Source organism: Vipera berus, assembly GCF_964194415.1.
Source record: "Vipera berus genome assembly, chromosome: 1".
NCBI classification, from domain to species: Eukaryota; Metazoa; Chordata; class Lepidosauria; order Squamata; family Viperidae; genus Vipera; species Vipera berus.
Genome location: NC_138202.1, coordinates 239,227,398 through 239,252,718, shown reverse-complemented (window position 1 = coordinate 239,252,718; position 25,321 = coordinate 239,227,398). Strand labels below are relative to the sequence as shown.

At 35.0% G+C, this 25,321-nt stretch overlaps 1 protein-coding gene across 1 annotated transcript in view; it reads left to right on the top strand.

Annotated features, from left to right (window-relative positions):
- Nucleotides 1–25,321, top strand: part of PHIP (PHIP subunit of CUL4-Ring ligase complex) — an 87,894-nt gene that overhangs the window by 20,223 nt on the left and 42,350 nt on the right. The window contains exons 8-17 of the mRNA XM_081332563.1: nt 2,627–2,848; nt 3,520–3,620; nt 5,194–5,264; nt 5,904–6,004; nt 6,094–6,134; nt 9,571–9,669; nt 11,596–11,749; nt 12,613–12,747; nt 20,927–21,055; nt 24,495–24,720. Coding sequence (XP_081188689.1) covers nt 2,627–2,848; nt 3,520–3,620; nt 5,194–5,264; nt 5,904–6,004; nt 6,094–6,134; nt 9,571–9,669; nt 11,596–11,749; nt 12,613–12,747; nt 20,927–21,055; nt 24,495–24,720 — 1,279 coding nt within the window. The remainder of the gene's footprint in view (nt 1–2,626; nt 2,849–3,519; nt 3,621–5,193; nt 5,265–5,903; nt 6,005–6,093; nt 6,135–9,570; nt 9,670–11,595; nt 11,750–12,612; nt 12,748–20,926; nt 21,056–24,494; nt 24,721–25,321) is intronic.

The following is a 25,321-nucleotide window of genomic DNA, read 5'->3' as shown; positions in this document are numbered from 1 at the left end:
CTAGGAGACCGCATGTTATTGTGGTCTCCGAGCTAATGTAATAGTTTGGCTGCCAAATTAGCAGCTCTCTTGTAGGAAACGCTTGCGAGCTTCCCAAGGTGTGCCACAGGGGACAAGCTGGCTTTGCACCAGAAAGAAAGATGAGTGGCTCTTCCTGCAGGGTCAGCCAAGCCCCTCTCCTTCCCTGGAGCTGCCTCACAAATGGGCGCAACAACTGGGAAGATTCAGAGCCAGCAGGAATCTGCCTCCCTGCATGGAACATCAACTTGTCTCTCCACCAAAATGGTTCCTATTGTATCTACTTGCATAGAACATGCTTTCAAATTGTTAGAGGGGACAGAAGCTGAGGCAAGTGATGGGAGCTCACCCCGCCACACAAATGCTAGGACTCTAACCACTGGAGTAGAGACCATCTGCAGGGTCATTGAGTCACTGAGCCACCGTGCCTCTTTCATAAAAGGGATAAAATTTGGGATGGAAACGAAGCGAGGAAAGGTTAGAAGTGGTAGTTTAGGAAGTTTAATGGGAATTATAGTGTATTTGTTGACATCTGAGAAAAAATATTATGAAAAGAAAAATGGTTTAAAATGTTAAGGCTGCCAGAAATAGGCAGGGTAATAAAAAATGTTAAAATATAATATGTTTTGCTTATGAAGTTGTATGAAGATAATACAGGATTGTGCAGGTAATTAGATAAAGGTATATGTGTGATATTCTGTTGGTTATTTAATTAGGTGATGGACAATTGTATAAGAAACACTTTTAGTGACATTAGAAGTACATTGGTTAGGAATATCAGCATATGTCCAAATTTCTATGCAGGTAAAACTGTGTTCTTGGCTCTGAACTTGAATGATTTACAATGAATGTTAATTAGATTATACAATGCAGCAAACTATATGGATTTGGTAATTCATGTATCAAAGACAAAGGTAATTGTGCGTGAGAGGAAAAATTAGAGTGAATATGTGACAAAAAGATAGAGCAGGTAAAAGAATCTGTCTGCCTCTGGGCAGTGTTTATTAAAGATAGGATAGAAGCTAGTTTGGCAGTACAAGCCATATCCAATGATACTGATTTTAATTTTAATTGTTGTGCTTCATTTTTATCTAATTATAAACCTCCTTGAATGCTTATAGAAGGAAGAAGACAGGATATAAATTTTATAATTAAATAACGAATTGCTGTTAATGCATGCTGAATTGGGATAAACTGTGATGACTTTCTCCAAAAATTGGGACAAACTGTGATGACTTTCTCCAAAAGGGTTTCTGTTAATAGCAGACATGAGAAATTTGGTATTTGCTTTCTGGGGGGAAAAAAAATCCAGAGGAGTTTTGATTTGCTCTACAAATGAGATAGGAGGATTAGAAATACAGAAATTACAATATTTTTATTGACAATTTGAACTTACAAACAATATGTTCTGAAACTCAATGCATCCCATGGGTCTTGTTTCCTTTACCAATACTACCACTTCCTTTCTCTTCCTTGTCTGGGGAGAGACATAATAAGCTTGAACCATTTGCCTTGGATGGTTGAAGTAAATGATGGGGTTTATGGTAGCAGCTGAAGAGGCTTCCTGCCAGCCAGCATTTTCCTCTGAAGTAAATGAATGAGAGGAATGTTTGAAATGATTTTATTTTAATTTTTACCCAGTACCATTAAGATAAGTAAGCAACATTTTCAATAAAGAATGAACATTAACACTGAAAGAAACTGCTGTTGGGCATAGTAGTGCTTTCCAGTGAAAGTTAGAATAAAAATGTACAGTCTGAAAAGACATTTTATTTTATTTATTTTATTTTAATCCCATTTATGTCCCGCCCTTCTCCGAAGACTCAGGGCGGCTTACAATCTAAGCACAAATCAAATGTGCTTACCAATAGCCTTCATTCTATGTATATGCCTGCTTATTATTAGGGCTTTCGCCCCCCCCAGCGGCATTTTTACAAAGTCAGCTTATTGCCCCCAACAATCTGGGTCTTCATTTTACCTACCTCGGAAGGATGGAAGGCTGAGTCAACCTTGAGCCTGGTGGGATGCGAACCTGCACTAATTGCAGGCAGCTGGTGTTACTTAAGGAGGCATTAGCCCACTGCTCCACCAAGGCTCTTTGTTATTCTTTCTACTTATCTGTTAACAATGTATAAATAATAGTGACGGGAAATCCTTGCCTTAACATAACAAGGAAAATTTTTCCAGTCCTTCTTGGACAGGGCATCTGACAATTAGCACAGTATTTGGAATTAACATTGTTGCTCTTCCTTAGTTTTTAGCATATATGTAATAGCTGTAACGAGGCAGGTCAGCTTTATATAAATGGCTTTTTCTTTTACTTCCGTGTAACTAGATTTAAGAAAATCATAACACTTCAAGGCATTTAAAGTACTTAGATTCAAAGAACTGTAAGCAAAGCACTTGATAACAGCAGACCTTTATGTGTTCTTTTGAATGCTCTCAAAAGCAAGAGAAAGGAGTCTAGTACATTGTGGAGTTTAAAACTATACAGTATACATTTCAAGTAATTTTTCTTTTCTTACCTAAAGGATTCCTTGGATCCGAGGGAGGATCTTATAGCCTAGCTAACCTTATAAATAAATTTTGATGATTAATCTGTTTATAGGGTTCTGATGATTGTCTTGTGAAAATCTGGGCAACAGATGATGGACGGTTGCTTGCTACTTTAAGAGGGCATGCAGCGGAAATATCAGACATGGCTGTTAATTATGAGAATACCATGATTGCTTCAGGGAGCTGTGACAAGATGATCAGAGTGTGGTGTCTTCGAACATGTGCTCCTTTGGCTGTTCTACAAGGACACAGTGCGTCTATAACATCTCTGCAGGTAAAATAGATGACAAGCCTTAGAATTTTGGAAGCAAAATGACCAATAAGGAAGTAAAACAGTTTATGCTTTTTCATGTACAGCACTATAATTAAGTATGTATTTTAATAAGGCAAGCATATCTTTGATATAGAAAGATAAATGCATTGTGGGGTCATTGGTGCTCTCTGAGCTTGCTTGTTTTCTTGCAGACGTTTCATTATCCTAACTAGGTAACATCATCCGTGCTGTTTGCTGTCGGTTTATATTCTGGTGCCTTGCCTGTCTGTGTGGGTGGAGGTGGTCTTACGGATTCTTTGGTCCAGCTGTTTACTAATGGCTCTTTGGCAGTTTCTTGATTGGGGTATTGCTTACTTGATTGTTGGTCTGAAGTTGACCTTGGAGTTAGATGCATTGTCTAGGCAAATTTATAATTGAATTACTTGTTTCGTTATTGGGAAAAAATAATACAAGGCAAAGTGTATGTATGATCATACGTAAAAAAAGGACTCTGCATGGGAGAGAGAACTATTGTAGCATTTTCTGACAGAGCATTGCATTTGGTTCCAACTACTTTTCTATAGAAGTGGTAGTAAGGACATTTTAGTATATTCCAAATCACTTGATTACTCATTTCCTTGCTTGCTATAAATCAAAGAATTACCTAACAGTTTTTTGTTTTTGTTTTGCAGTTTTCTCCCTTGTGCAGTGGCTCAAAACGATACTTGTCTTCAACTGGTGCAGATGGCACAATATGTTTTTGGTTGTGGGATGCTGGCACACTTAAAATCAAGTTAGTTTATATCTCCTATTCCTGTAAGATTACATATAGTATTTTGCAAAACTGTTCAAAAACTGCAAATGTTTTGTTTGCATTTTTATCAAAAACAGTACATTTGTGGGGGTTTTTGGTGAAAAAATAGGGGAGATTTCTGAATTACAAGGTTAGGATTTATAAATGCAGTAGGCCATGCATTGATATTAGTAGTTGATATTGTATCAACTATTGTGTCATATTGGCTACTTCTGTGTCTTGGAAAATACACAGTGCACCTTAATTATTAGTAGGCTGTGGAGCACTTAAGGTATGGCATCAAAATATTCTTTGAAGGATGTAGCGGATGAATGCACCAATCACCAGCACCTTAAATCAGCTGCCTTTCCACTCCCACGTGTTCAAAGAGATCTGTCGCAGATTGAATCCTAAGCATTTTATAGCCTATTCTTTCTCCTGAAAACTTGAATTCTCAGCCAATCATTCAATATAGCTAGGTGGCAACGCCTATTTAACCTTGTTTGCTCTTGGAAATGAAAGCAGAGTTGGATCTGATTAATATTTGTATAGACGATTGTCAGAAAAAAGCATAGTCTGTTGACTAGAAAGGGAAATCATATATTCTAGAAAAAAAGTATTGTAATTACTTCCATTTTGTTGCCAAGAAATATATGTGGATGTGTGCATGAAATAATTTTAATTCAGAGAAGACTAAGTGGAGAGCCATTAATTTTATAGCTTAAACTCTTTTCACTTTCTTGAAAATGGTGTCGTTATGCAGTTTAAAAGTAATGTCAGCTGCATGACCATAAGGTTTAGTATAGGATGCATTCCTGCTCAGGATATATACTAATTATGAAATAAACTTAAGTTGAATGTAATTTAAATTTAAATCAGTATACTTTAGTTTTCCTATAATAGAGCACTGAAAGGGTGGGGTTGGATATATGTCTACAGGTATTCAGAAATATATAATAGATGAACATACCAGAATATAAAAAGGCTGCAATTCAATAATGCACACCTTTTGTGGGTGTGCAGTGTATATAGTTCAATATTTTTATTATATCCTGCAGAAGTCATGAAGTTTAGTTTGACTCAACAGGAATAAATCAAAATGTTAATGATGTAGATGATGTAGAACAGAAATTTCTTCCACTCATAAGATGTCTTTAAATCCAAACTATTTTATATACTGGCTTTTAGAGTGTGTGTGTGTGTGTGTGTGTGTGTGTGTGTTTTTGTGTGTGTGTGTGTTATTCACTTTCTCGTGAGAAATTTGCTCATTTAGTTTAATCTTTTAATAATTACTGTTTAATTCAGTTATCATTTTACATTGCCTTAATATATTTAATTATATATTTTCAAATCTTTGCAGAACAGAACGTAGAACAGAAATTTTCTCCACTCATAAAATGTCTTTAAATCCAAACTATTTTATATACTGGCTTTTGATGTGTGTGCGTAATCATTCACTTTCTCTGAGAAATGTGCTCCTATTTAGTTTAATCTTTTAATAATTACTGTTTAATTCACTTGCCATTTTACATTGCCTTAATATATTTAATTATATATTTTCAAATCTTTGCAGTCCAAGGCCAACAAAGTTTACAGAACGGCCAAGACCTGGAGTCCAAATGATCTGCTCTTCATTTAGTGCTGGTAAATTGCACAATTCTCCTTCCCCAAATTAATTGTATTACTGGAGTATAATGAAAAATATTTATAATTCAAAAATGCCCACTATGATCTTATTCACGTTAACCACAAATGGCAATATTCTTAACTGATGCGTAGGCACTTTACCTGCCTGTTTGATACATTTCTATCCTGCTTTTCTTAGGAGAGCTCAAGGTGACATACATAAATTCCTTCCACAGTTTTTCCACAACAATCCTATTTGGTAGGTTTGACCAAGAGAAATGCCCACCCATTGAGTTTTCACTTTGCCTTCTGCAGCACACTGGTTCTCAAACATATGGTGCCTATGAAAGGTTAGAAAGAATTATCTAATAGTGTCAGAGTCCATCTTGCTATCTTGAATTCTAATACTTAACTGAAACCCTGTTGTGTAATAAATACAATTTTTAGTCATGTTCCATTTCTTCATGGGAGAAGCATCCTGGAATACATTTAGGGAAATAGATGTATGATTGTGGTTGAGAGTCAGTGTGGTATACTGCTTGTTTGCAGTTTAGTAGAACTAATGTTAAAAGAACACAAGATATAAAATTATAGAACTATAGTAAATCTCCTTAGCAAATTGATAGTGATATTTCTTTCATGTTTGCTTTTCTTTAGGTGGAATGTTTCTGGCCACCGGAAGTACAGATCATATCATTAGGGTTTATTTCTTTGGATCAGGTCAGCCAGAGAAGATATCAGAGTTGGAGTTTCATACTGTAAATACCTTCTCTAAATTGTTTAGCTATTTGTTTGAAGTAAATTAATAACCTATAGTTATGTTGTTAATTTTTTCTTGTTCACATAGGACAAAGTGGACAGCATTCAGTTTTCTAATACTAGTAATCGGTAAGTAAATTACTTATATATTATACATGTTTCTCCCACTATGTTTAGGAAAATTGTACTGTTACTTAGTTATTAAAATTCAAGGTGCTAGTTTAATTATCAAGTTTATTTTTTATCTAATTAGACATACATTGAGCAATTTTTTTTGATTTTGCATTCTGTAACATAGTTTATATTATATAGAACTTATTTCCCATTAAATGTACATGATGTTGTCCTTTAATTAATATTTGATAGCTTCAGTGTCTGATTTTGGTTGAATTACTTAAGTAGCCCAATATTTGTTTATGAGAAAGATACTTATAAGATACACATCACAATATACTTTGTTTCTGAAAGGTCTTGTAAGAAAGTTTTCATTAATTCTATTGATACTTGTATGGATATGTAGGATTATGTCAGGCTTGAAAAGGTGCTTTGTTTTGAAAAAACTTCAATAAAAACACGCTATTAAAGCAGAAATCTGTTTTGAAGTAATACATCAAATAAGGTAGCTACAAAATGCTATGAAGATTTGAGATTTTCAGTACACCAGGAGTTGCAGTTGATGTAAAGGATGCCAAGGGGATTTGAATGATTTGATGAGTTTTATCACATTGTTAAACCCTTGCTCTTCATTCAATTTTTCAGATTACAACTTCTTTTCGGTGGCCTGTTAAAAATCCTAATTTTACTATTTCTTGTGTTAATGGAATATTACACAGTTAGAAATTTAATTTAGCTCTCACTCTGAATATGGGTTGAAGGCTGTTCAACCTGGTTGGTCCATGCAATTGGATGAAGCTTTACTTAAATATTTAACGATTGGGCAAGGTTTATGTCTTATGGCAAGGAGGAAATGGATACTGGAGTAGCATCATCAAGTTTGCTGGAATGTTTACTCTTTGTTTTTTAAAGATTAGTGGTAACAATGCTACTTTCTCTGTTCTACCTTTTTCCTCTTTGGATTAGCTATCTTTGTGAGATATTTTCATGATGCCTTTCTGCTAGAGCAGGGGTAGGCAACCTTGGCTCTTTTATGATGTGTGGACGTCAACTCCCAGAATTCCTGAGTCGGCTGACTCGGGAATTCTGGGAGTTGAAGTCCACGCATCATAAAAGAGCCAAGGTTGCCTACCGCTGTGCTAGAATATTACTATTGAGCCATGATTGCATATATTAAGTATCACAGTGATGAAGGAATTTCCTCCCAAGAGGATACTTATAAAGCCAACTATCCAATGTTAGTAATAAAGGTAGTCCTTTGAGCCAGAATTTTCTATTGCTAAGTGAGACATTTGTCAAATAAGTTTTGCTACATTTTACTTCATTTTCTTGCTACCGTTGTTAAGTGAATCACTGCAGGTATTAAGTTAGTAATACAGTTGTCAAGTGAATCTAGCTTCCCCATTGATTTTGCTTGTCAGAAGGCCGCAAAAGGTGAGCACATGACCCCAGGACACTGCAGCTGTCATAAATATGAGTCAGTTGCCTGGTGTCTGAATTTTGATCACATGATCATGGGGATGCTGCAGTGGTCGTAAGTGTGAAAAATGATCATAAGTTACTTTTTTCAGTGCTGTTGTAACTTTGAACGGTCACTAAATGGTCTGTTTGTAAGTCGAGGACTACCTATAATAGCATAGTTTCTTATCCAACAGTGTCAAGTCTCTAGGAGGCTGAACACTATTTCAAGGTGATGGTCACTATTCGCTCTCATGCCAAGTGGTCACTTTCTCTCAGCCCAACTCATCTGACAGGATTATTATTGTGGCAAAAATAGGAGGAGAAAGGGGTATTATTGTGTGCTCACCACATTGAGTTATTTATGAAAATAAAAGGGCAGGAAATAAATAAATGCTACAGCTAGAAATCAAGTGGAAAAGAATTTTTCACATTGTTTTTTGGAAAAGTTTGCTTTTAATCTGGAATTGGATATTTTCTGCATTGTTTCAGCACAATTTAAATTCTTTGCTGGACAATTTCCAAACAATTTATCTTAAAAGATGTAAGGGAATGTTTTCAAAATTTATTCCAGGAAAACCTGAAATATAGCAAGCTTATATATGGTACTTTGCCAAAAAATAAAATAAAAAATAAGGCAATGTGTTTTACTGTTTCCTCAATATATCTTTACAATGAATATTTCCCCCCCCCCAAACTGAATGTTAAGCAATTTGAATTGAATTGGTTTGCCTTCAAAACAGGAATCAAAAAATGCTGTTTTGATATCTTGAATTCATATCAAATCAGGTCCCATTTACATGGACCTATCAACATTGGTCTCCATATAGGGAAAATTACATATTTTGTGAGTAAGATTTTTTTAAGTGGTTCATGCTGTAGTTTTTGTTGGTGCACACATGCGTGTGTACACACACACACACACACACACACACACACACACGTATTTTAATATGACTATCCTTTTTTAAAAAATGGGAAATGGAAATGATCTATGTGTGTGAAACATATTAAGAAACATACTAACTATGTGAATATGTAAAATTAAATTCAATTGTTATGTTTTTTTCTGCTGGTTCTTATAAGTAGCAGGAATAGCAGTACTACATAAACATATTGATAGTAACATGTTCTGTTAAATATCTGCAAACTCTAGTGTTGATTAGATACTTGAATAAATAATAATACTGCAGACTAGAGTTTCAAGGTCACCAAGCACGGGACAATCAATCAATAGGCGAGAGTATTTCTGTATCAGTATTTCACAGCTTTAAAATGTCTTGTGTGTTACTTTCTCATTTCCAAAATCAAAACAATAATGGACATGATTTCTAGTGAAGTGTTTAATAACAGTGTAGGTTTATTTGGAGCAGGCAGTCTTTCAAGAACCTTGGTATCAAAGCCAGGATCTCAAAAGCTGCTGAGGGCTTTATGGGCCAATAACTGCACTTTGAAAAAGAAAGGAATGAAACCCAGTGATGATGATTAAGAATTGATCTTGAATTTTGTTGCTTGTAATTTTTCTGAACTAACAGCAGTTTGGATGTAATTACTACTTATAAACTAATTTAAAAAACTTGTAGATGTTATCATTTAGGTAATTACCAAAGACCATATGTAGTTTAATATCCTTACGAATTTCATAAATTTTTTAAAAAAATTTTTAAAAAATTGTGATATAGTACTTGGTTGCTTTTTATGTTTCTAAATTCTGTTGTACACAGACTCACTTGACTCATTTCCTGGTACTTGCCTTGTCTGTATTACCTGCTTTGATTTCCTACATTTCTTCCAAGAGTTTCACTACGCAGTGCCTTTTATTTTGGATTTCCTTGTGTTTTAATCCCATTCATTTGGTTCCTAAAATTTATGAACCTGTAAATTAATTATATGGTCTAATATTGCTAGACTGCATTTTGGATTTCTACAATCAGTTTTAAATGTTTGCACGGGAAAACATACTGTATGAGGATATATATTTTCCATTTTTTAGCTTTGTGAGTGGAAGTCGTGATGGAACAGCACGTATCTGGATGTTCAAGAGAAGGGAATGGAAGAGCATTTTACTGGATATGGCTACCCGTCCCTCAGGGTAAGTTGTTTTTATATTTACCTACATATAATATAGTTATTGATGTTAAAGTAGAAATAATTTTGTGGTAAGGGAACAAGCTAGATGTCATGGTTCTGACAGACAGAGACAAATAAAGGAGAACTGCGAGGTTTGCATATTCCTCAAAGAACATGTTTATTACTTACAAAGTATCGGCATGTCAAAAGTGAAACCAAGTCTGAAGACACAGGTAACAATTCCCCAATACAAAGTAAGAAATCTCACCCCTAAGGCTATGCAAGCAACTGTTCCTCAATACATCTTCTTGGCGGGCTTTTCACTAAAGGCCCAGCCTGCAGCCTTGGGAGCAGCCGATGACCTTGGTTCCCATGGGACAAAGGTTTATTTTGACTAGCAAAGCACCTGGCAATCCCCCCTCCCTTCTTTCAATGCGTCAGCTGAAAATGAATAAGGAAGATGGCCGCAGCCATGCTCATTTTCAAAGTTGACACTATGACTTATTTCCCAGATTTCTTTCAATTTTGAGTTTGTAGTTGATGCAGTGAATTCCTGTCAATTTCATAGTGATATATCTGTTTAGATATGCTACTGGATAAAGATGGGTAGGAGGCAGTAGTTCCGTTACACAAAGGCATTGAGGATTCATTGAATGAGTTTACCAAAAATGTAAATATTGCAGAATATACAGCCTCATGCTACATAACTAAGCTCCATTTCATGCTGAATAATGTAAATTATTAATGTATCTTAAATACAAAACTATCTTTAGATAAGATTTTTACTGCAAAAGCATTTTATTAAAATAAATTTGATAAAAATAAAAAATCCAATTTAAATTTTAAAAAATTGATTTCCCCCCCCAAAAATTGATTGTTATCCACCCTGAACTATAGTACAGAGTTTTTTTCCCTAGATCCAGAACTTGAAGTCTTAACCATTTTCTTAAGTTTTACAAAACTGAATCAAAAGGAAGTGATTTAGAGCTGATTTCACCAAACATATCTAACATAGATGTTTCTGCTACCCAAAAATTGTAATAATGCTACAAGAATAAAAATAGGCATGTAGCAATGAAACAAATAGGCAGTTATTAAATGAGTTTTGCTCCATTTTATGATGTTTTTGCACAGTTGTTAAGTGAATTACTGCAGTTGTTAAATGAATCATGCGGTCGTTAAGGAAACCTGGCTTCCCTCATTGATTTTACTTGTCAGAAGATGGTCAAGAAGGTTACAGATGGTGATCACATGACTCCATGACAATGCAGTCTTCATAAATACATGCCAAGTGCTCAAATTTTGAACCTGTGACAGAATGCTTCAATGTCGTAATTATAAAAACCAGTCATGTCACTTTTTTCAGTGCTGTTGTAACTTCAAAAGTCAGTAAACAAATGGTTGTAAGTCAAGGACTATCTGTGATCATATCTACTGTTTGATAAATAGATGGACATTGTAAATACAATCCAAGGGTCCTTAAATAAAGAACATGTCAGGGATAAAACGTGGATATGGGGGCTGTGGTCTCTCTGGTTAATGGCATACTGTGTGATTAGAATTTTACTATTTCTTGCTCTTCTCTGAGAAGGGAAAGTAGTGCCTGTTGGCAGGCATGGAACCTATTGTTCTACAGTACCTCTATGAATGAATAAAAGTGCTAGCCTTGCTTAATTCTCTTTTTGGAATCTCTTGGGTAGCAGGGTACACTATTTACAAGTCATAAACCACGGCAGCAGAAAACTATAAACAGCTTTCCCACTTTGACCCACATGAACTAGTGGAACTTGCATAGTTATGGTGATTTTCCTGTCCATTGTATCTCATTCCTAATATTGATAGACATGCTATAGTCATCCACTAAAACTTTTAAAATAATCTTTAACTATATGTTGGAAATTTTCTCATTGTTATAATGTTTCTGTGTTCTGTTACTTCTTTATTGTAGGCAAGCCCTACAAGGAGTAGAAGACAAAATCACAAAATTGAAAGTCACTATGGTGGCATGGGACCGTCATGACAACTCTGTTATTACTGCAGTTAATAACATGACTTTGAAAGTTTGGAATTCCTTCACTGGTCAACTTACTCATGTTTTACTGGTAACGAAACAATAGTATCAGTTACTTTCTGGAAATAGCTCTGTCTTCCTACAGTATTGATAATTGGTTAAAACTGAGGTGTTTTGGTTATATACTTAGTATAGAATTTAAATTTCAAAATATACAGTAAAATCTTTTTTAAAAACACGTAATACATTCTTGAGTTTTGCAGATATGATAATCTTAACAATTTAATGTATGTGTTTATGCATTTTAAGATATTGTATATATTGGAGGCAAAAGCTAATTTACATGTAATGATAAACAAGCATTCTTTCGAATTCTAGTTTATTGTAGTCAAATAAACATGTTAATGTACACTGCTCATTTGATTCTTTTTGGTTGTTCTTGGCAGCAGGAATAATTATATGAATTGGGAAGCCTTGCAGGGGATGAGAATTTGAATCCTTAAACTGGAGGCCTGGTTTCAAATTCTGTCCTTGTACTAGAGAAACTGTCTAGGGATTGTAGTTTACATGGTTATTCAACTATTGATAGATTTCTTCTGTTTGTTTAGACATTCCTGCTGGTAGGACAGCCAAAGTGGGGTAATACCAGGTTATAGTTGAGGATTCAAAGAACATTCTCTACTAGAAATCCTACTGTTTTAATTTTATTCTAGTAGTTCCAAAAGCTGAAGTTCCTACAGTTCTTGCTGGATTGAACAGCATTTTGTTGATCAAAATTTGTATATTGGAAATAGCAAAATCCGACGATTGTTTTCTTCTATTCTTCAGTGCTGCATTATCCCTTCTTTGATTGATTGATTGATTGGCTGGATGGATGGATATTTTTTGTTTTTAGTAAATTGATTCAATGTCTTCAACTAAATTTTATTTCTAACTTTTAAAAAATTATTCTAGGGTCATGAGGATGAAGTATTTGTACTTGAAAGTCACCCTTTTGATCCCAGGGTTCTCTTCTCTGCTGGTCATGATGGAAATGTTATAGTATGGGATTTGGCAAAGGGAACAAAAATTCGTTCTTACTTCAATATGGTAAATATATTATTTATATTAATATGTTACCAAAGCTTGTTCTATCTGTTATTAATCTAATACAAAATGATAGAGTTGTGTGGTAAATGTTGAAGCATTCATAGTAAGCAAGTAAAAAAGTAACATCTTATTACCCAAGTGATAAAGAGGAGCTCCAAAGAGGAGCAGAATTAAATTTTATTCATGGGATTACTATTATTAATAAATTGAGATGGAGCTCCTCTTTATCACTTGGGTAATAAGATATATGCAAGTAGTTCAGAAAAGCTACCTCTAATTTTGTGCTTTCCCAAAATTTCCTGAATATCTGGAATGTGCAAAATGAGGAATAATGGCTTTAGATGATAGTATATTACTTTAACTTTTGTGACAGCCCATCCTGTTATGTATATTTAACCCTCAGACTGTTCAGATCTAGTTTATAGCTTGGATTAAATGAGAACAAATGTAAAGATCCCTTGGGCCTTCAGAAAGAAATTGTGGAAAAAGTTGTGAAGCCCTCCCCCATCACTATGAGGAGCTTCATAGTTTCCCTTATTCACTGTGAAGATCTGAATAGAGTGTCTTCATTCAAGTTGTACATCAATCAGCAATGTTTATAATTAACCATAATTATAAGCAAAAGGAAACTACAATATATAATCAGAAAAGTACAGTTTATCACTTCACAACAACTCAGGCCCTTCAATTGTCTAAGGAAGTTGAATGGTTTGGCACCATTATATTCCAAAGAAAACAAAAGGTGGTGTAGAAATTGGATACAGAGTAAGCACATATTTTCCTGAGCCCATGCATTGGCTTTATAAGTTCAGGGAAATATGCAGTCTTTTGAAGGGTCGTTGACAGATACTGTGAGAGTGCTTACACCAGACCCATAGCGTCTTTGTTTACTTTAGATTCAAAGACTTTACACTTCTACTTTGGAATTTCATAGCCATGGTTTAGGTGGAACCAGAATATTATAAATTGTTTAGGTTTCCTATATTAGCCATTGCTTGTTCAAAGAATAAAGCAAATTAGTTCAATGTGCACATAAAAAAATAGTTCATGCTGTGGCTTATTAAGCTGGGATACAATAGACCAAAAGAATCATGTTCTATTTATCTAGAACAGTTTTACTTCTAATAGTTTTAATCCTGGGACATAAAGAATCAGAAATATGTTTCCCCTTTGTAGTTTGTACATACACTGCTTGTATCTTGATGAATTCCATATTTAAAAGAGTGTTGAAATGTTATAATTTTAAACTGTCCTTGGATAGTACACTATCTATTAATCAGAGCAAATGGGTTTTTGTAAATTGAGCAGAAGCTTCTGGTGCACAAGGTAACTCCTTATCTCATTGCTATTAACAAGAGTTTGCATTTTTCATTTTTTTCTTCACACACACACACACACAGAGGCAAAATAGAAAAACGTTTTTAATCAAAGGATTTTGCTTTTACAGATTGTGGGTGTTATCATAAATTTGATCTAAATGTAGCAAACAGCAGTACAATTTATGGGAAGTCTTCCTTTAGACATGAACTATTCAACATTTTGATTGCTAATTAGTACTATTAGCACATTAATAAGGAAGCTTGTAAGACATCGCTTGACCTTAAGGCTGTACTCCTATTTAATTTCCACATGAAGGGAAGGCCTGTTGCATTAAATATATTTACAGTAAGGATATCCTAATGAAAAGCTTGTATCCCAGTGCCTCATTGGTTATAATCATATGGCTTTCTTGGCAACAGTATGGATGTGGTTTCTGCTACTTTCTTTCCAGGATGTTTGTTTGCTTCCTAAATTGGTTTACAACTCCTGCATCATCTGTTAGTCTCTCCCATTAAATTAGTAGTGTTGGTAGGCTCTTGCTGCTTTCATGAGAATGACAAAAACAGTTCTGCAAGCACCACCCTTTTGAACATATGTCCACACAACACAAATAGAAAGTTAGCTTGCAGTGTGATACTGCTTACATTGCTCTGGCTCTAACCAGGCCTGACCCAGTTTTATCTTTCAAGCTGTAAAGTCAGCCAGATGTGCCAAGTAAACATGCATCGTCTTCAAATTGCAAATGTCATATGAAGTTAAACTTGTTAAACTGAGCAATCAAATGGATCTTCTGAGTATCACCTCAGTTAAAATAGGAACTCTGAAATATGAAATAGAAAAATGTTCTTAATGGTTTTTTCTTTGAATTCAGCACTGTGAATATAAATGTATTATAGAGGAGAAATATGTTTCATGAAATCATTTGGATTCAAATTTGCTTGTTTTTTAAATGTATCTTTAGAAGTAGATTCTTGAAAAAATCTACTGTTTTAAGAAATAGCAAGATGCTTAGAGTCAATACAGATAGGTAGAGTTTTGGAGAACACCACTACATAAAAATCTTGCCCTTATAATGTATAGCTATACATTTTACTTATGCTAGTGGCAATAGAATAGTACAAGTTGGCAATATTGCTTAAGAGACATCTTTATATTTTAATAACGGCTTTCCAATAAATTACTGCTATTATGAGCCCTAGCTTTTATTTTAAAAAATATGAACATTTCTTGCGTTCTTTACTACTGCTATATTTATAAACTTATTTCATTAGATCATATTAAATTTTCTTTAAAATTTAAAGTTTCTTAAATTTTAGTGTAGTAAGTCACTACTTTTTTAGAAAAAGTAGTATAAAGTAAAAAAATAGTTTAGGTCTAAGTATGTGGAATCCAGTCAATCTTATGAGACACGAGTAAGTTTCCTGCATGTAGACCTCTTTTCTTCTTTTGTGTGAATATGAGAATGAAACAAGAATTTTCTTGTTTCACGGATCGTTGTAGAAGAGAAGGAGCTTGTTGATATCTCAATTTTATTTTCTAAAAATAAAAAATCTATTTTCATGACTAAGAATCTTTCTAAGGTTTCTCCGTAAACAGTGTACTATTACTGAAAAGCTGCTCTTCCTGAACTTTATTCACCAATCAATTCAGATATAATGAAGTAATGAATTTGATAGAAGACAATTTCTTACATTATAACTTTTTAAATCTAGAGGATACTGAAAATTGCATTTTAGGGTTTTCAAAAAAAGTTAGCCAGTTTTATTTATATATTTTTTTTCATCCAAGAAATGTCTGGGTGCATATAATTTTAAGGGATGAGGGGAAAGGCCCTAAACTTCCCTTATTTTTCTGCATCTCTGTTTCATATACTATATGCGAGTTATAATGGATATAAAAAGTCTTCACATCTGTGTTAAAATGCCAGGTTTTTGAGATGTAAAAAAAAAAAACTTCAGAATTTTTCTTCCTTTAACATAACATTGAAGCTTCACAATTCAATCGAATAATTGAAATCCTTTAAGGAGAACAATAGCAAAAAATTGTACAATAACTTGTTTGCACAAGTGTGCACATCCTTAAATTAATACTTTGTTGAAGCACCTTTTGATTTTATGACAGCATCCAGTGTTCAGGGGTAGGAGCCTATCAGCATTCCACATATAGCCTTGGGAATCTTTGTCCACTCTTTCTTGCAAAAGTACTACATGTTACATTGTGAGAACATCTGCACAGCCCTCTTCAGGTCACCCCACAGATTTTCAATTGAATTCAGGTCTGAGATTTGACTGAGCCATTCTAAAACTTTGATCTTCTTTTGGTGAAGCCATTCTTTGTAGATTTGGAGGTATGCTTTGGTTGTTGTGTTGAGGGTTGAAATTCCTCTTCAGCATTTTAGCAGAGGCCTAGATGTTTTGTGTTCAAATTGACTAATATTTGGAACCGTTCATAACTCCTTCCACCAATTTTCTCCAATTCCAGTGGAGAAAAGCAGCCCCAAAATATATTGCCACCACCATGCATCACTGTTGGTATGGTGTACTTTTGGTGAGGTGCAGTGTTGGTTACTATGCCAAGCATCCTTTTGGAATTATGGCCAAAAAGTTCAACCTTGGTCTTATCAGACCATAACACATTTTCTCACTTGTTTTTGTCAGACTTGATGTAGGTTTTTGCAAAATGTAATCAGGCTTGGATGTTTTCCTTTGTAAGAAAATACTTTCATCTTGCTACCCTACCGTACAGCCCAGACATAAGAAGAATATGGGAGATTGTTGTCAGTACTTGCCAGAAATTCCTGCAGCTGCTGCAATGTTGCTGTAGGTCTCTTGGTAGCCTCTTGAACCAGTTTTTTCTTATTTTTTTTCCAATCAATTTTGGAGGGACATCTTGTTCTTGGTAATGTCACTGTTGTGCCACATTTTCTCTACTTGTTGATGACTGTCTTCACTTTGTTCCATGGTACCGTGTTTTCCCCCAAATCAGACCCACTTATATATTTTTTTCCTTCCAAAAGAGGCATTAGATCTTATTTTCAGGGATGTCTTATTTTTTCCACTGTCTCACCTTGCGGTGGCAACGCCAACAACCTCATCCAGCAGGAGCCCACGTGGCACCACAAACAACCAGATGGAATGGGCAGGCGGCCAGCTGCACAAGCTTTTAACTAGGGCTTATTTTGAGGGTAGGGCTTATATTAGGCGCACATGTAAAATCAAGCTAGGGTTTATTTTCAAGGTAGGTCATATTTTCAGGGAAACATGGTGTCAATGCTGCTAACATTGGATGTTCTTGCTTTGACAAAAGATGAAGCAGCTATTTTATATTTCTACTTGTGTATCACTTTTAGAGTTAGATGAAGATGGGAGGGGGAAGGAAGAATATGTATGGAGGATTAGTTAGACAATAACAGCAGCAGAGCACTTTCAAGGTTGTACGTAATAAGAGGCAATAAGAATTGGCGGGTTAAGCTAAGGAGGGAAAACTTATCTTTCAAACTAATTGGAGAATGTGATTTATGACAGTTAACTAAAGGAGGGAACTATGCTTTAATATTGTGCTCAGGAGGGGAACCCAGATTTTGGCTTTAACCAAGTATTGCCGATGTTATGTAGCTCTATTAAAGACTTTTAAGCTAATCAATGCCTCAGAGTTCTTTGAGGAGTTTGTCTGTTGGAAGCTTGACATATGGTATATCAAATGTGTTGGAAAAAATTTTTGTATCCTTCTGACTGATACTTTCCAACAATGAGAGCTCTTTGATGATTTGTAAACTGTTTGCATATCATGGCTTTTGCTGTAAAAGGCAACTGAGTAAATGTTAGAAAAAAACCTACTACAACAGTTGAACTTTTATGAGTGATCAGAATCAGTTTAATTGATGGCAGATGTATACTGACTATTTACCATCAGTTTGAATGTGATTGGTTAATTCTGAACACAGCCACGTCCCTAATTGTAAGAGGGTGTGGGTTAGGACGCTGAGCTTGTCGGTCAGAAGGTCGGCAGTTTGGCGGGTTGAATCCCGAGTGCCACGTAACAGAGTGAGCGCCTGTTACTCGTCCCAGCTTCTGCCAACCTAGCAGTTCGAAAGCATGTAAAAATGCAAGTAGAAAAATAGGGACCACTACGGTGGGAAGGTAACAGCGTTCCGTGCACCTTTGGCGTCTAGTGCCGGCCACATGACCACGGAGACGTCCTCGGACAAGCGCTGGCTCTTCGGCTTTGAAACGGACATGAGCACCGGCCCCTAGAGTCGGAAACGACTAGCACACATGTGCGGGGGAACCTTTATCTTACCTTTATGAACACTTATGCAACATTGTTGTACACTTTTATTGCTATTTACCCCCCTAAAATATTTGTTTGTTTTGCAGTTGAATTATATGGCCTATATGTTATATTAACAGTGGAAAAAAGTCTGAAGTGATTTATCGTGGTCTGATTTTTTTACATCTCAAAAATCTGGCATTTTAATAGGGGTGTATAGACTTTTTATATCCACTGTAGTTTTCAATACAAAGTTGTAAATTATGTGAAAGATTGGACTGAAATTTTGGTGCTTGGTATAATTTTAAAATTTCACATTATAGATTAGAGTAATATAATGTGATCCAGCTGGTCTTTTAACTTTTTTTGCAGAAATACTTTTCTATGAGTTTTTTGCAACTCCAAAATAGGCAAAAAAACACATACAGCCTTTATACAAATATGTGTACAGCAACAAAACTAACACAGTTCAGTTCCTGTCTTTTGTTATAGAGAGATAATGAGAGAAAACAAAATATTCTGATTCTATTGATTTGTTGAAGCTATATTGAAATAAGGTAATGCATGTCCTCCAAATTATTTAAAAGTAGGAAACTAATTGCATTTCATAAGATGCTGCATAAGAAAGCATATATGACCATCAGCAACATTTTTATAGGCAAAGAATGCTACAATTTTAAGGTTTTTTTTAAAGAACTTCTGATACACAAGAAAAAAACAACCCAAATATGCCCTTTTCTTCATATTAGGGAATTTTTTTTGTCTCTGAATCATAGCATGACACAACTGGGAACTACATGGACAAACCTTACAAATTACATGGACAAGCTTTGCAAAGAATAGTGAATAGGAACTTTTTCTAAATCCATACTGTATTACTTGGAACTCAGTTCCATTTGATACAAGTAGAAATATGGTGAAGTAATACATCTTTGTTACTTTGAAGCACACCTAACTTTATTGCAAACTTCTATATATTCAGAAATAATCTAATATTAAGAACATGAGGTTTTAGTAGACTATGCACATCAGACATAATATATAACCTAGTACACTTTATTTTGTCAGGACCTTAACTCTATAGTAAAACAAAGGATTCCTTATTTTTTCCCCCTGGGATTTTAATGCTCAGTTAGATTTATAGAAGGGAAAGTTTATTCACTTTACCTGCATTTCTGCATCATAGCTTTTCCATAGATAGGAGGAACAGATGTTTGCTTACTGCTACCAAAATTATCGGCAACTAGGAATATTAGTAGGCTATGAAAGTTCAGAGTGGTGATTGGTCACCTGTGCTTGATTGACAGGTTACAGGGAAAAACAAAAACCCATTTGTTCTGGATTAATGGAAGTGGAAAACAGAAAATAAGTATCAGGTAAAATTCTTTTTAAAATATTTGGAGTTCTTTAGATGAGTTGCAAGCAGTCAAATATAGAACTTGTGTTAAACTGAATAAACAACTAGTCCAACTATGTACATGCCATCTAATTGCAGTTGGAAACATTGGGCAGGTATAAATTATACAGAATTCCATGTTTGTTTGTTTTTACCAGAAAGGCAAATTGTTATTAATAATTGAAATCTGGATAGAGTTTTCATACAGGTATACAAAAGCAAAATAAGAAATAGGCAACTATTCTGCTAGGTCTAGGACAGGGGTCAGCAACCTGAAACAGTGAAAGAGCCACTCGGAACCGGTTCCCTCACAAAAGGAAAAACTGGGAGCCGCAAAAAATGTGTGCACATGCGCGTGCATGCGCAGAACAGGGTTTGACTGAAGAGTGGAGCCAAGGCGAGATATGCACCTACCCTACATATTTGAATTGATTGGTTGAACTTTTTTAGTTCCACTTTTTTTTTTTTTGGACTGCACATGGCAGAGGACTAGGAGCCACAGGAGACGGCTGAAAGAGCCACATGCGGCTCTGGAGCCGCGGGTTGCAGACCTGTGGTCTAGGATAACTCACTGCGCCTTTCGCCATGGCTACAACTCACTGTGAAACAACTCGTTCCGGCCAACTTGCTGTGGGATAACCTGCCAGGGACAATTCTACACAGAATAACTGTTATCCACCACTTTTACTTCAACATTATTTCCATTGACAGAAATGAAAATAATATCAAAGAAACAGTGGCAGATAACATCACGCTGAGTTATCCTGTGGCAAGTTGGCTATGGCGCGTTGCCCTGCAGCAAATTGTCCCATTCCAAGTTCTATTAACCAAGGATGGATCCCCCTCCCCCTTTTACAGCTTCTTATTTTAATAATGAATTAAACAGCCTGATTATAAACATGTTTACTTTGAAATAAGTTTAGTGAGGTATGTTTGGTCAAAAATTAATTTGATGAGTGTTCTTTATAGTTAATTTTAATTAATTTTCAGGTTTTTTATACTATCAAAAACATAATCAAATATAAACATAGTTTCCTGATTCTGGGAACTTGATTTTATTTACAAATAAAAATGAATGATATATTGATTGTTTCTATTTAATAGATTTTTTTCTTTTTAATAGGTTGTGTCATATCTTGAAAATGGGATAGATTTCTGGTATTTAGTACTAATTAGTGTGCTGCTGTATTTCAGATTGAAGGACAAGGACATGGGGCTGTGTTTGACTGCAAGTGCTCTCCTGATGGCCAGCATTTTGCATGTACAGATTCCCATGGACACCTTTTAATATTTGGGTTTGGTTCCAGTAGCAAATATGATAAGGTATTGTACAAGAAACTGCTTAATTTGTAATTTTTGCATAAGAGATACAAGCTAGTTCTAACCAAATGATTTCCAATATGAGTGAAAGTTACATTCAGATTATGTTCCATTACAAATTAAATCTTAGTTTTTTTCTTTTATAATGAAATATGCTTCTGAAGTTCCATCTGACATCTCAAGATTCTTTTGTTATATAATATTGAATAATAAGTATTAGATTTAATCTAGCATTACAGGAGTACTTAGTCATTGCTTTTAGAAAGATTCTATGTCCTAGGCTGGAGATGGCAACTTAATCTCTTTCAAATGTTTGAGAATAAAATTCTAATTAATTTCAACCAGTTTGGCTGAAGTCTAGGAATTTGGTAAATTGTAGTCCAAAATATATGGAAGTGCAGGAATTACCTATTCCAATTTCAGAACTATTCAGGGTACATTTTAAACCTATTTCATCATCTCAAGTGAACTATGTGAAAATTGTTTCACATAGTAAAGCTCTAAATTCAGGCATATTTCACCCTACCCAAGTGTTTACAATCATTCTCTTTTCTATTTCATTGATTGGACCCCTCAAAGGCTCTTAAGTATAGAAAAGAAAAGAAAAATTTCTCTCTGATCTTCAAACGCAGGAATGGTACCTGTGGGTTCATTTGCCCACTGACAAAGAAATGACCAGTCTGTAATTTTAATGGTAGGTTTATTTTAACAGTGAGAGACAGAATAACAACAAAAAATCCAGAAAAACGCATTTTTAAAAAGATATAAATTGATTTGCATTTTAATGAGTGAAATAAGTATTTGATCCCCTATCAATCAGCAACATTTCTGGCTCCCAGGTATCTTTTATATAGGTAAAGAGGTGAGATTAGGAGCAGTAGAGTGCTTGTTACCTGTATAAAAGACACCTGGGAGCCAGAAATGTTGCTGATTGATAGGGGATCAAATACTTATTTCACTCATTAAAATGCAAATCAATTTATATCTTTTTTTAAATGCGTTTTTCTGGATTTTTTGTTGTTATTCTGTCTCTCACTGTTAAAATAAACCTATCATTAAAATTATAGACTGGTCATTTCTTTATCAGTGGGCAAATGTACAAAATCAGCAGGGGATCAAATCATTCCCCCCCCCCACTGTATCCAATACCCTTTTCTCCTCATATATTCCTTACAACAACAATCTTATGAATTGGGTTGAAAGAGAGTTACTGGCCCAAAGTCACCTAGCTGGCTTTAATGGCTAAGGCAGGACTTGAACTCACAGTCTCCTGCTTTATATCCTGGTGCTTCAACCACTAGACCAAACTGGCTCTGATAATAAATACATTTTTCCATTTCTGAGGTTGCTTTAAAAACTATCCTGGCTCAGAGCAAAATTGGGAAGTTTTTGGATCAGGTGAGAAGTTTTGAGATAGCTTATCTTTTGCAAAGATACAGAGGCTCCTCAATTTATAACCACAATTGAGAGCAGAATTTTGGTTACTAAGTAAAGGGATCATAAAGTGAGATGTCTGATGACTGCATTGCTTAGCAATCAAAATTCCAGCACTCCTGACTGCTGTCTTAAAGCAAAATTACAGGTCTTTAAACACCAAGAGTCCCACATAAGAAGCATAGGGGTTTCCAGATTGTAAATTGGGGGGCTTTAGTGTTCCCCAGGGACCCTCAGCTGCTCCAGCCCAACCCAAAGCTGCTGTTCCCCAGGAAATCACAGCTGCCCACTCAGTCCAGCAGCATTTACGACTTCAGGGATCCTACAACTCTCCATTTCTCTCCCCCTTTCTGAATGACCAGCACAGTAGCACTCACCAGTGGCAGCACCCAGACCAGACCTGAAATAGAGTCCCATGGCCTTCAGCAGTCTCAACCAGCTTGTCATCATCCCAGGCCTCTATTTCAGCCCCAGTGCTGCCACTGCCGACTCCCACTGTGCAAGGCAGCCAAAAAAACATTGATCAGGGGGAGATAGGTGGGTGGTGGGAATTCCAGTGCCCCTGCGGTCATAGGTTTACCAAGCTGCCAAGCACTGGAATTTTGATCACATAACTGCATGGACGTTGCAATGATTATAACTTTAAGGCAGGGGGAATAAGTGTTTTTTTTCAGTGCTGTCATAATTTTGAATGCTAAATAAATGGTCATAAGTCAAGGACTGCCTTAGTACCTTCAAACTATAAAAAAAAAGAATTACTAACGATATTTTAGGACAGTTTCAAAAATAAAAAGAATTTTAAATATTTTCACAAATTGATCGATCTTCTAGTGCAGAAATAAGATGATTGGAAGAATCAGGTTCCAATTCTAAATCAAACATTCTCTGACCTCCAGTCTGACTGACACTCTGGATTCTCAGCTTCTTGAAAGGAGCAAAAATATGTAAACATGCAAATAAGTCCCCAAGTATAAAATCCTTCCAACTTGATTCCAAAAAGAATCAAGAATTAATCAGGACCTCTCTTCTGCCCTCAGTTTATGAAGAATTGCCTGAATGTGTTATGCACAGAGGATTTCAAAAATTTCTAACTGTTTTTAACCTTTGTTATAAAAAGATCACATCCTTGTATATAAAATATTTTCCCCCTATCTTGGAAACTGAACTTTTATTGATTTCTTTTTAATGACATAGTTAATTCAAAATGTCTAGATTTGTAAAAGTTAAAACAATAATTTAGAAACTCGATTTTGCTCAAAAAATCTGCAACTATGGAAAACATAATAGCTTGAATTTCTTTCATTGGCTACCCATTTAATTTCTTAGGATAACTAATGCTAATGTAATAACACTAACCAAAATTTAAAAACTTTGATTATTGTTTAAATATGCCAACTCTGAATTACAAAACATTTTTAAAGAGCTAGTTTTACCTGCATTTATATTGAAACTTTGAAAAAATGATAAGTAATTATAATTCATCTACAGTATTAGGTGTAAGATCTATTATATCACTTATATCATTCGGCTATATTTTTCTTGGTAGAATTTTTTTAATGTACTGTTTTTAATGTTAGATATATCATTCCATTATAAAATAATTAAGATACTAAGAAAGATGTGAAAAAGGACCTCACTAGGAAGAATTTTTTCTACTAACCAAGTCTATATCTTTATGGAGAATTAGTAAGTATTTATGTGCAGAAGCATTTCTCATTGTCTTCGTGAACCATGGCTCTCAAATACATAATTGCAACTTTAAAACTATTTTCTAAAAGAACTGTGTAATTAATTCAGCTGCTATTCTATAATTAGCAGTTTTTTGAACTGATGGCAGTCTTTATTCAATCACTTCTTAAATTTTATCTAGATTTGATTTTTACAAAAGAAAGTTATCTAGAAAAGGTCACTTTAGCAATATGTAACTATTTTAATGTTGATTCGCAAATATACATTGCTAAACTTTCAATTATATATAGTCTATAATTCTATTTTTTAAAATTTACAGATAGCAGATCAGATGTTCTTTCACAGTGATTATCGGCCTCTGATTCGTGATGCCAATAATTTTGTACTGGATGAGCAGACGCAACAGGCACCACATCTCATGCCACCTCCATTTTTGGTTGACGTTGATGGTAACCCTCACCCATCAAGATTTCAGAGATTAGTTCCAGGACGGGAAAACTGTAGAGAGGAACAGCTTATACCTCAGATGGGGGTAACTTCCTCAGGTACGTACAACTTCTAACTTTGTACAGTACCTGACTGTTTTCTAAGATTTTTGAGGGGGGCTTTTTAGCATTCTTACCAGCTTCGGTTCCAGAGGCATAAGAATAAAGGCAAAGGGTAAATGTTTCCCTTGTCCAGTTGTGTCTGACTCTAGGGGGTGATGCTCATCTCCGTTTCTCAGCTGAAGGAGCCAGCATAGTCCGCGGTCATGTGGGTAGCATGACCAAATGCTGAGACATAAGAAACACGGTTACCTTCTCACCAGCCGCCTTTGTATTTCTAAATGGGCCATTGAAAGAAATGGCAAGTTTCTTATTCATAATCTCTTCTCTAGTGTTTATGAAAGAGAAAATTAACATAATCAATGTTAATAAGTATTAATTTAGTGGTATTAAAGAAGTAGTTTTGGGGAAATTGTGTTCATTTTCTCCAGTGTGTAAATAACAAGTACATGATTAATTAACGTTTTGACATATGAAGGAATGAACATTTTTGTAATGGATTTGTGCCTATAACTATTTTACACTTTCTCCACAATTTTCACTAGATCATGAACTGTTGAATGATATAAATTAGCATACTTTATTGAGAGATTAATTATTT